This window comes from Mastomys coucha, unplaced genomic scaffold (assembly GCF_008632895.1).
Source record: "Mastomys coucha isolate ucsf_1 unplaced genomic scaffold, UCSF_Mcou_1 pScaffold21, whole genome shotgun sequence".
In the NCBI taxonomy this organism is placed as follows: Eukaryota; Metazoa; Chordata; class Mammalia; order Rodentia; family Muridae; genus Mastomys; species Mastomys coucha.
The window spans coordinates 78384864-78397483 of NW_022196904.1; the positions used below are offsets into that span (position 1 = coordinate 78384864).

At 43.2% G+C, this 12620-nt stretch overlaps 1 protein-coding gene across 5 annotated transcripts; it reads right to left on the bottom strand.

Moving 5' to 3' along the window:
* Window positions 1–278: 278 nt before the first annotated feature.
* On the bottom strand, window positions 279–12328 carry Prss23 (serine protease 23). Of its 5 annotated transcripts, XM_031387282.1 has the most exons (3): window positions 11495–11651; window positions 8745–8766; window positions 279–4825 (listed from the first exon to the last, which is right to left on the bottom strand). In XM_031387282.1, exon 3 carries the CDS (start codon window positions 4812–4814, stop codon window positions 3666–3668), a length of 1149 nt encoding a protein of 382 aa, XP_031243142.1. In that variant the 5' UTR covers window positions 4815–4825; window positions 8745–8766; window positions 11495–11651; the 3' UTR covers window positions 279–3665. The 5 variants fall into 5 exon arrangements, with proteins under 5 accessions (XP_031243142.1, XP_031243144.1, XP_031243145.1 ...); XM_031387284.1 differs by lacking the exons at window positions 8745–8766; window positions 11495–11651 and adding an exon at window positions 12117–12328; XM_031387285.1 differs by lacking the exons at window positions 8745–8766; window positions 11495–11651 and adding an exon at window positions 12117–12140 and having other exon boundaries at window positions 279–4822.
* Window positions 12329–12620: the final 292 nt, after the last annotated feature.

Sequence of the window (12620 nt, forward strand, 5' to 3'; positions counted from 1 at the left end):
ATGGCTTAGGTGTCCTTGAAACTTGTTCCAGGGAGCAGGTAGCCTAAGCTCCATGAAGAACAGGGAAACAGGAGCACGCTGTCAACACTCTAACCCCTTTCTCATCCCAAACAGGTCATACACAGGTCTGACACTTACTGGTTCAAATTCTGTATCTTCTGATTGTTGTTTCTACAGCTTTTTACACTGATTCCTTCCTAAAGTTTGGAATTATGCTAATAAGTATGTCCTAAATTCTGTCACAACCTTCTGATTCTCAAAGACAAATGGTTTTTAGATTTATTCTTCCATTTTATGCTCTACACATCTCTGGATTCTAGTTACAAGGTTTAAGTAAGCCCCAAAGGCACAGATACCCAACCTAATTCGTAGCTCATCACATCTTCTTCTCTCTCTCCATGACAAAGAGATTTGTACAACCACAGCTAAAATATCTGGCAAGGGCGAGCTTCTTGGAAGCAGTAAGGGAGAAAGGAAGCAAAGGTTCTATGACCAGACACGTTGGCTGAAATGCAGATTTAAAAATAGTCACAGGTCTCTTTCCTATACGATGTTTTTATAGTTTTTTTGTGTGTGCAAACAGGAGAGGGGGCATTAAGAGGTATCTCCCTCCCAGTTGATGACAGTACCCTTTTCAGTTTTGGCAGAAAACTTGGAATGGCATGTAGTTCAGGGACATGTTTTAGAAACTATGGTTCTACTAGCCTTGGTAGAAATACACTGTTACAGTGTTCACAACTAGTACAGGTGTACTATTCGTTACATTGCTACCAGAAAGTCATTCTTTCAATTGCTGTGACACTTGCTTCTTTTGTTGTGTGTGTGTATGGTGTATGCCCGTGTGTGCATATGTTTGCATGTGTGTGTGTGTGTACATGCCAGTGCATATGCCTAAGTACGTAAAAAATCAGTGTCATGTATCTTCCTCCATGCTCCATACTGTATTTATTGAGATAAGATCTGTGCTGAATGGAGTTTGCTGCTTCTGGATAGTCTAGCTAGCCTGCTCCAGGATCTACTGTCTCTCTTTTCTTGTGTCTGGGATTGTAGGCTTCCCAGCTGTTTTGTGGGTCCTGGGGATCTGAACTCTGGTCTTCACACTTGCAGAAAAAGTAATTGTACACTGAGCCATCTCCCTGGTCCTACTATGACACTTTAACACCGCAGTTAATCACTAGTGAAAAGATGAACATATTGAAATAGTTCATCATTTTCTTTTACCATTCCACACATATGGGTACTATTCTCTAGTACATGGCATTGAATTGTAAGTTAAGAACCATTATTATTTTGATTTGTGCCACTCTCTAACTTTATTTTTAAAAATCCCAAATCTAAAACTCAAGGAGATTCATAAAAGGATTGTCTATTTTCAAAGTCCCCCCTCCACACTGCACCTCTTGCATACATGTGCAAAAGCAAGCAGAACTCCCATGGACCGGACATAGTAATGGACATGCCTCTTCTTCCTCAAGTTGGATGAGATTTGTGCTAGATTTCAAAGCAATGTACTAGAAATCATCGTATTCCCCCCAGCCCTGATATGAAGAGTGCATGTGGCACATTCTCCAGGGCCTTACCAGGAGTATCCCTCATAAAGCTCAAGAAACACAAGCCACCAGGAGAATGGTTAACTGACAGTGTCATATTTGAATGTCCTCAGAGCCACAAAATTACCCAGCAAGCTAAAATTACCCAGAATGCAACACCTCAAACATCAACCTCCTATTGCTTGTCTCCTTACTGATAAAATTAGGTTAAGAGTCAGAAGATGAAACTGCAAAATAAGTCAGTAATTTCTTTTTATGCTGTGATTCTGTTCACACAGCATTTACTAGAATATATGATTCTCATTAGGTTTTGCATTCTTTCATTGTCTGAATTATTTTTTGCAGTGTGTCTCTGTGTCTGTGTGTCTCTGTGTGTGTGCATGTGTGTGTGTTTGTGTGTGTCTGAGTGTCTCGGTGTGTATGTGTGTGTGTGTGTGTGTGTGTGTGTGTGTGTGTGTGTGTGTGTGTGTATGTGTATCACCAGAGGAGGACATCCAGTGTTCTGCTCTAACATTCTCTGCTTTATTCCTCTGCAGCAAAGTCTCTCTATGAGCTTGGAGCTGGCCAGAAGCCAGCAAGGACCATCAATCCTATCTTTGTCCCTGATGGTGCTGGGATTACAAGCATCTATGTTGTATTTTTTATGGGAGTGCAGGGGAATTGAATTTTGGTCCACGTGCTCTCTCAGCTAACATTCTTCACTACTTAGCCATCCCCCAGCCCCCTGATTTTTAAATGACATTTGTTTATTTATGGGAAATGAACTGATGTGCCACTGTGCATCTGTGGAGGTCAGAGGTCAACTTGTGGGAGTCAGTTCTCCTCTTCCACGTTTGGGTCCCAGGAATTGAACTCAGGCTGTCAGAATTGGCAGCAAATACCCTTGCCTGCTGGGCCATCTCACCCACCATCTTCCATTGTTTTTCTGACTGCTGCGTCTGTTTATATGTGCCTATAGTCTAGACCATTCCAGCAAGAGACCCCACTTTGAATATGGGAAAATAAAGTTATCCTGGTTTTCCTTAATGCAACTTCCAAACATTTTTTAAAACTATAAAATAAGTACAGTGAAAGAGAAACTAAACAAATGTAAAGCTCTCTGGAAGCGTTGAAAAACTAAGCAGACTAATTCTGGATTAGGCTTGTGAATATGCTAGGTTTCAGACAAGTGGTTATTCTGCAGTGGCATCTATAGAGCAATGCATCCATTGTTCCCTGGAATTTAATTCATTTTAAATTACTCATCCAAATGATAAACAGTGAGATGTGCCTCACTGTGGGGAGAAAATCCAAGAATTGTTTTTATTGTAGCCGAAACTGCTAGCTGGGAAGCTTTTCAGTCTGTTCTAATTAGGCTGCACTTACTGTCTTTCCAGAAACTGTTAGCTTCAGATATGCGAATAAAATCTTGTTAAGAGGAGGGATTGGGATAAATGGTCTTGCCTACTCTGGTGTGATAGCAAGGTTTGCAGAACTGTATACAGACTTCCCACAAAGCAGAACAGCAGTTTTTAGAAGAGAAAGTTTTATTTTCAAAACTAAAAACAGCATGGGAACTCTGTGCACTGTAAGATACAGCTTTATGTGTGTATCAATATAGCCAATAAATTATTGTTTCACTTCAAGGACTACTATGTAAATGTTTGAATCCAAAACATTGTAATTGCCTACTGAAGGCTTTGCTATCATCCCTTGGAAGCATTATAACCACACATTACAAAAATATCAATATATGACTCTCAGCAGGAAACATATACAAACATAAGAAATCATATACCCCATATGTCACATATTTGATATAAACCTCTGAAGCAAGTTTGGATAAGACAAAAATCAGAATTCTCCAAAAACTGAAAGTTTAACTTACTTGCCAAATGTTCCCTATTATCCCAAACATCAATATTTTAAAGTCTCTATGCAAAAGTATGCTTTCAGACTGCTTAAATGCTATAATGCACACAACAGTTTTAAAATAATATAGCCAATAGTTTTGCCATTTGAAGAATATTAGGTAAAAGATACTATGTGACACACACCATAAGAGTCAATGATAAAAAGCTAGCCTCTCTACAATGAGTGCAAAAAAGACCATCGGTGCTGGCAAGAAGACACATGTCACCCCTCTCTGCAATCCAGGTAGTTTCCTTTAATCCAGTAGCAAATCTGGGCATATTTAAGAGGTGTGATTCTAACTGCCACATTGAAATCCTGTGGAGAGCCATTCATGTCCACCCACTGGTGCCCTGAAAAGATGCCAATAATTTTTCTTTCCCATTTCTGCTGTGGTCTCTTCCACATCCTCACATAGACTCCTGAACCACTGGCTCCGGGCTGGGCATCACACTGCTGGTAGAGAAGGTCATAGGTCTCGTCTTTGACGTCACAGAAGCGGTACACCAAATTGCCGGGACGGTCATTGTCATAACCAGAGAAGTGGATCCTGCCCCCGGGGAGCTGCTTTGCTGGAGGACTCACACCAATCTTCATGAACTTTCTTTTGTGGGGTTTCTTGAGTTCCAGAAGGGCGTAGTCATAATCCATGCCGATGTCATTGGCATTGCCCTTGATCCACCCCTTGGGCACATGGGTGCGTTTCACGCGGATCCACTGAAATTTCATCTTATCTGGCATGGCTGAGCTCGAGCTGTTATCCCCTCCAGCACCATCTTTATACTTGGGCTTCAGGAAGCCCACTCGGAGTTTCTGTGTCCCTTTCACATAAGTTTTCCCATCGTGTATGCAGTGGGCAGCAGTGAGGACGTGCTTCTCTGCCACTAGAGTGCCGGTGCAGCCAGTAGACAACTTCACCGATGTTGAGAAAGGATAGTTGAGCAAGAAGTCCTTCCCGAAAATGCTAAACCTACCATCATAGCCATAAATCTGCCTCTTCCTGCGCGATTTCCCTGTGGCCTCCGAGTCTCTGCCTCGTGCCCTGCCTTCACCATTGCTGAGGATGTAGATGCCCACCTGAGTCTCTGTGCGGCTGCCATTGGCATAAAGGGTTTCATAGGAAAGGTACTGCTTGGCCTCTTCGTAGGTGGGCAGTGGTGTTCCCTTGTGACACTGGGGTCCACATGAGGAGGACACCTCCAATTTTGCTTTGGCGTCAAAATCCGGCTTAGCTAAATTAAGGGTAGACTGAGGCAAGACTACAGGGAGGCGGTAAGCCGGCCATGTGGGTTTCCACGGAACATTGTAGGGGCTCACCTGCATGAACACACAGAGCAGGACAAGAAGGATGAAGAGCCCTGGGATTCCAGCCATGCTGAGTGCTACTGTAAAAACAAAGACAAGAAGTTAGGAGAACAAAAGCTATACAGTTCATTGACTGCAGCATGATAATGTTTCTAAGACTGCAGCATGCTGGTCATGTTTCTAAGACTGGGAACATTCCTCAGGTTCCCAGCGAGAGAATTCCTCAGGTAATGGTCTCACATACAAGGACTTGCTTGACCTTAGGATCATTTCCACACCTCAGCCCCAAATGAAGCTGTTTTTTTTTTTTCTTGTTGTTTGTTTGGTTTTTGTTTTTGTTTTTTTTTGTTGTTTTGTTTTTTTGCCCTTCATGCTTTAGAAGTAAAGATCATGGGATATTACAGGGCCACGTCTAGAAAATTTACCACTATTCTGTGAACATATGGTTAGCTCTCATTTTTATGAGATTTTGAATGTTCTTTTTACTTGATTATATATACCCTGTCCTCTCCTGTCTAGCTACCCACCCACCCCTGGCTCTTTTCCTTCTTTCTTATCTTATTCTATTACAATGAGTTCTTACATAATTTTCTGGGCAACATGCTCACTTAGATAATAAATCTAAATCAGACACTTTACTGGGCGCAAAGGCCTCTGGGAGGGGTGGAGTCATACTAGAAATCTTATCATTCCTACATGATGCATGAACGCATTTGGAAGATGACATGAGAATTTTGCAGACTTTTGCTTTGAATTTGGAAAAAAAACATATATTGGGCATTGCCTTTGATCCAACCTTCAGCAACTTGGGTGCATTTCACCCCAATGCATCAAAATTTTATATTTTATGGCATGGCTGAAACAGCTGTTGGATCCCGAATAACCATTTTCACACTTCCAGGCAAGTAAATAATTGTAGACATTTGAACTATGCTGCAAAATAAAGGGATCATTATTAAAGATATGAAGCTTTAAACACTGTCTAATAACCTTATGATGATAGCTGTTATTCAGGTGTCTGTATAAGTGTTTTCAGCTTGTCTCATGCCTTTACCTTGGACCTATGCTCACATTTGAAAGAGTCATGGGGTGGAAGCTCACATTGCTGGAAGAATAAATTAATATTGTGATTCAGGAAATATATTTCTTGAATGATGATGCATGGTGACTTCCAGTGACAGATGTGCATAGATGGTGTGGTGGCTCCGACAAAGGGTATACAGTTAGATGCAGAAAGTAAGAGGAGCAGGGGAGATGTTCCACTGAGGGGAGGTATGAAGTTGGAAAGTCATTAGATACATTAGGAGACAGAGGAAGGGACACTCAGAAGGAACAGCATGCAAGAGCATGGAGGTGGGCAACAGTGTGAGTCAGCTCAGGAATTCCATTCAGCTCAGCAGGGATGGACAGAGAAGATGGTAGAGGCGGCAGGTAACAACCCGGTTATGGTGCACTGTGTGTGCTAAATGCAAGAGTACAAATTGTATTCTGAAAGATGTATTTAAAGCCCTGATCAATCATCCCTGGAGAAAAGCAATTACAAAGAAGGTTGGAAGCGCTTTCATCGTTGCTTAAGCATCAGTGGGCACTGACTGGCTCCAAATCTTCTGGTTCAGCTGACTCAGTGGGTAGGGTAATTCATTCACAATCAGGCATCCCAGAGTGGAATGGGAGGGGTATTTCTCCAGAGTCCAGCTAAGGGAACAAAGCCTCAGTAAGAGGAAACAGTGATTTCTTTATTTTTGTTGCCTTCCTCTTATAAGGTACAGATATACTGGAAACTTCTGGATGCCTTGTGCTTGCTTTGTATAAGGCAGATTGATCTGCCCTAAGCTACCTGAGCAAGCCAAGCTACATCCGTAACATCCACACTCTAAAATGTGTGTTCTGTCCCCTCTGCTATCTCTTTTGCCCCATTGCCTTGAACTCTACTTCTGCTAAGGATAATAGGAATGGAGAAATGAAGGAATGAGAAATGAAAGAATTTTTTTTTTAAAAAAATCACTTCCTCAGTATTTCCTAAGTCCTCAAAATTCTACTTCTCTCCGTCTTTCTAAATAGGAAAGATCTTGGGTATTTGGGGAATACTTGGTAGTGGGAAAATTAAGTTGTTTCCTTACGTCTATGAAATCATGGAGTAAATGAATATGTGTACAGGAGTATTTGTATGTTATTGCTCGGGACAATGATATCAGGACTAGTGACCAGGGAAAGTGTGCTGATGTTAACAGAGTCCAGCCTGCAATGGAGAGTTAAGCCATGTAGTGGTGATAACACTTTGGGAGATTTGTGGAGCATGGTCTCAGCCTGACTATACCAGTTACTGGCTGAGGACCCAGCTCTTGAGCTCATCTTTGGTGTGAACAGCCTTCACTCTATGGTAATTCCTGTTTTGACTAGCAACTCCACTCACACCAGAAACCCTGTCAAATGGAATCTACTAAAGAAATCAGATGTCTCCCTTGAAGACTGTAACATAATAACTATCTTCTCTTTGCTTGACTAATGTGGAAAAGTTACTTCTGTTACATACAATGAATACACCAAGTTTTATTTCATCTTGTCTTCAGGAGACACAGAATCCAGAGGCCCAAGCTGTCAAATGTTCCTGTTTTTAAAATATGTGTGGGGGAGCCTAAGATATGAGACAAGACCATGCTACACTTTTCATAAGACACATTCATACTTTCAGTAGACAAGAAAAACTCGAGTGCTAAGATATGCTAATATCAGAACATGTAACTATGAATTCCAAATCTGAAACAAGTACATAATTGGATAGAGTCTGAGTTATCAACTGGACCAAACTTGTACTGCTGTCTATAGCTTTATCCATCTATTTAAAAATGAAACAGTTTGTTGACAAGGGTGTCAGGAAAGAGAATGTCAAGAAAACTCTGAAACCACTGTAAACACATTTCTAAAAATTCAACTAGGAACTTTGCTTTAATGAACTAATCCTCCTCTCGGGCAAAATTAAACCCTCTTTCCAAATGCTTTGCCTGTACAGCAAATCCCTATTTATTTAAAGAATACTTTCTAAGGTTCCAAAGTACACCCCATTTCACAAGTGCCAACATGCCATCCCCCCTTAGTCTGTGTTTAAAAAAGAAGTAACGTCTTTAGAAATCAGTCAAGTGAGCGGTACAGCATGGACAGGGACCCAGTTTTCCTTGGATTGTGGGTGCTGGGTAGTCAGTCAGCTTGGCTCTTGTCCTGATAGCCTCTCAGTAAAGATGGTCAAATTTACTCCTTGGCAAGATGGTAGATGACTACATGCCAAGAACTTTGGAGATCACTTACAAATGAAAGAATGCTAAAGGGTCTAACTAAATGATAGGCTATTACCAATTCAGATTGCTAACAACTTAAGTTCTGATCACGTAGCCAAGAGTCAGGGAGAAGTTGGCTATCTGTGGGAAAGACTGTTACCCACTTAAGGAAAAACACAGCTTTCTTTGTGTACGATCGAATTTGGGGGTACTTTGGAAGAACTACTTTCTCTTAGCTAGAAAGGTTTAGAAGTTCCCAGTGGTGTTGAACTGTATTCACTGGTGTGAGAAGACAATCTTCATTCTGTTTTCCTTAAGGTTTCTATGAGCTTCTGAAAGTTAAAACTTTAATCCAAACATAGAAAGGGATCTAGACTTTGAGAAATTAGTGCAGATCATTTTTCAAAATTGATTGGGAATATTTGGTGAGCAATTGAGATGTAAAACTAAATGTGAAGTCTTCATGTGGACTTCAATTGGCATCTGGCTATTACAGTCATAAGCATCCAAAGTAATTTGCTCTGTCATCCTATATTTAAAGTGATTTATACATAGACATTCAGGGACATAAACAGATGTAACATACATAATTTTAATCTCTTAGCTAGAAACATGATACATGTGCTACTTAACTTTAAATCCTCTAATATTTAACAGTGGATCATTTTGTTCTTGTAGAGCTGTTTGGAAACCCAACATCTTATTAAAGGAATGAAGATTCCCAAACCTTATCTTCCGTATAGCTAAATCTGAATGAAAAAAAAAAATGTTAGTTCTGTCACATTCCATTTCTAGGAATGAATCTTTGCAGGATACAGGTTGTTCATGCACATAAATCATCTTCTAAGCTCTCCAACTAAATGTTTCTATGAATTACTTCACCTAATGGCAAAGCAAAATGGAAAAGCAAGATGAGCAGCTATTTTTTTTTTTATCATGCTTAGTAATAGAGAAACTGTATTTCTTTTCCAGCTCTTGACTATGTGACTCACAAGAAGATTACACATTCCCTGCCCAGGTTGCAAATATTAGCAACCGTCTAGCTATCTAGTGCATCAAAATATTTACACTTTATAAGCATACTTCATAAGCCCAATAATAGTTTTATGGTAGAGGGAACTTGCACATTATCAGATGTGCCAATGACAATAGTCCTTCTAGGGACTGAGGACTAGGGACAAGGGACTGGAGTACTGAGATAATCTTTTTTGATACTCTACAGGGCAGTCTTCAAAACTGCTAACAACTCAGTTCTCCTCATGGCAGACAATCTTTGAAGAAATGATTTAACTCCTATAAGCAAGCAATTGCTACAAGAGAACATCTAATTTTTCAGACATCTATTCTCTATTATACAAAGTATAGTTTCCTGTGATCACAATAAAAGGTAAGAAAGTACATGAAGGTGCTCATTCTAGACACCAGTTGGAAGAGCCACAAAGGGTCCTCCATGAAATCTGTAGCCAGGGACACTGAACAATGAGGCTTTGCTAATTCCCAAAGCAAATGCCTACAAATGAACAAAGCTCTGTGGTGACACTGAAGCCAGGCTTGCTCTCATTTTCCAGAGTCACATAACCCATTAAAGCAAGACAGACCTAGTCACAGGATAGCATAAGAATGACAGTCTTGTAGGGAAATGGGAGGGGACTTAAGAAGCCCAGCAAATCAAGCACGATCTCATGGTCACACCGAGCTTACCTTCTCTATCAGGTTTTAGGCAAAATGAGCCATCCTAGTAATCCCAAGACAACCTAGCAGCCAAGCAAGAGCATAGTGCATAAAGCTGTCAATGGTGAGACCAGGAGAGACGAAATCCCTGGAGGTATTTGGAATTATGCATGAATAATGCCTGGTGCATTTACCCCTAAAACATCCATGGGAGAGATGCTCAGGAGAACCTGAGACTATTAACACTGCAGACCTGGGCCAACAATGTTCTCAGACACACTAATGGGCACTTTGGCACTTAGGCTACAGGCAGAAAAATATACCTACATCCACTGTCTACCTGAATAGTCTTCAGAGAGACAGAAATGGAATCCATATTAATTACCTTGGAAGACTGCTTCCTTCCAAGTTGAGAGAAAGCATGATAAATTGCCTATTGCCTGTTTATAATAATGGAAAATGCAAGTGAAGGATTTATTTATATGCTTATGGCACAAACACTCAGAAAAAAAAAAAATGAATGTAGTGCCTTCTATAGAATCCTCGGTCCCTTTACCCTACCCCCAATCCAATTCTAAGAGACTCTTTAAAAATGTTCAGTGTATAACCCAGGCTAGCCTCAAGTTCACTGGCCTTCCCCAGCCTTCCAAGTGCTGGGATTCATAGGCATGCACTACTGGACCTCACTCCAAAGAGACACCTAGACAGACGGGTAGTAGTTCTTTTAAACGCTTTTCCACCTGAAACAATGTCTAACAATATCCTGATACTGTTTTGCAATAGGGATTTTGGCAAAACCTAACTTCAACTAGAAATCAAACTCTTCCCACAGAGCCTGATGAGGCAATTTTAGTATTGGCCTATCTGTCCCTAAGGAGTTCGCTCTGACCCCTCAAATTCACTTATAAGACCTGGAAGAAGCAATTGCGATACTAACCAGGATACTGAATAATGTGGAGCTCTCTACATGCCACCGGCTGTTTCTAAATTCTCATGAATGTCACCCAATGGGCAATAAAACAAACGGGATTTTAATTAGAGGCTCTTCTCAAGAGATGCTTTGAGGGAGGTGGGAGGGAGAGCCAGCCTCATTTCAGGAGGGGGTGGTATTGCTCCATCCAAACAAGTTTTCCTCTCTTAAAAGTTCTAGGGGAAGAAAAAAAAATCTTTTCTTTCAGTTAACAATTTGTGATAAATGGCTACATGCTGAAGAAATATTTGCCTCCAACAACTGTTGATAGCCCAGGCAGCATTTTCTAGGTTTAGCACGCAGCGCTTAGTCGTCACCCAGCACAGAGCCTGTTCCCAACCTGTGTTTGCTGACTTTTTCTTGCTTGTTAAGGTGTGTTCATAATCACGTGTCAGGTTAAAAATTAATGCTCAGAGCATAATGAAGTCAGATACAGTAGGTGCAAAACTCAAGGAAAGTAAATGGTAGAGGTTACGTGTGGTCTTGGTGGAGAGCCTACCTTGACCACTCCGGGGACAATTTGCCAGACACAGCTCCACTTGACCCCTACACAGCACCTTGCATCCAAACACTTTCAAAACCTCCTTTCCCCATCCACTTTACGGGAGACACTGGGTGAATCCAAATGCCCTACACAGCCCGTGTCCGGGGAGGGAGGCTCTTTCGGGCTCTCGTCCTAAGCCCAGAGTCTGTGCGGAGGCCACGGCAAACTCTCCGGTGTCCTCCGCAGCCCGCAGCCACCCCACCCGGCGCGCACCCGACCCTTTGTCCGGCTCCGGCACACTCCTGGTCCCTTGGACCCAGCCGGAGACGCCGGGTCCCCGCACTTCACTCACCCTCGTGGAGCAGCCCGCCGGGGCCGCGGCCGTGCGCCGCTCAGACAGGTGTGGGCGCCCGGAGGACGCGCGCAGCTCCCATGCCTGCTCCGCGGAGTGGCCGAGTGCGAGGCAGCGGTCCGCAGCGCTTGCAGCGCCGGGTCCGCCCCCCACCCCCTCTCCTTTGCTTGCCGGGCCCTCCCGCCCCGCCCCCAGCCGCGAGCCGCGCAGCCCGCCTGCCCGCCGTCGCCTCCCCTTCCCCTCGCCGCCTGCCTCCAGCCAGCGTCACCCTGCCATTCAGAGATCCTGGACCCTCTGGTCCCCGCGCAGGTGGGTCTTCACCACCAGCAGGTCCCTGGACTCGATGCCTCTGCACCGTGTCCGATGGACCGACCCTACTAGAGACTCTTGCACTTTCCGGCTCTCGACAACTCACACCAAGTTCTAGGGGTCTGCATTGCCCGGGGTGTCTGCTAAAGCAAAGCTCCAACTTGGGCGGTCCCTTCCAACCTTCCAGTCCTCCAGCACCCCGGGTGCGTTGAGCGCCCCTAGGCAGGTTTGCAAAGTTGAATTCAAACTTGTGAGCTCCTCACACGTGCGCATTCTGTGAACCTTAAATAGAGACGAACGAGCTTCTTCCCACCTTAGTTCCTCCTCAAGCGCTTCTAGAGTATACCGCAGTTTGTAATCGCAGGCTACCAAGGTTGCAGGCCCTGCAGATCAGCCGCTAGCATACAGGGTCCCAGGGCACAGCAAGGGATCGCCTTGGCAGCTTCCCAGGGGTTGGCTGGTGACGCCCCTGGCCTGGACTTTATTGGGGCACCAGGGCACCAGCTGGTGGAGCCACCTCCTAGCTTATGCTTCCCTAAATCACTGAAAAAGTCCACACCTGGTGGGTCTTCTCGGAGTCAGGCTGATGACCTCACTATTTAAATATCTAATGCCTTGGTAGTCTCTCCCCACACATTCATTTCTGTGAGCCAACCTCTCAAGCAGGTCGTGTAGAGGAAAAGGGTGGTGCTGAGAATTTCCCCTAAGGACAAGTGGATTAGAGAGGCCTAATCTTACCAGTGGTCAGACAGCTCCTGAACAGTAGGACAAGATTTTTGTAGAGAGGTCGGTCGTTTTTGTTTGTTTGTTTGTTTCT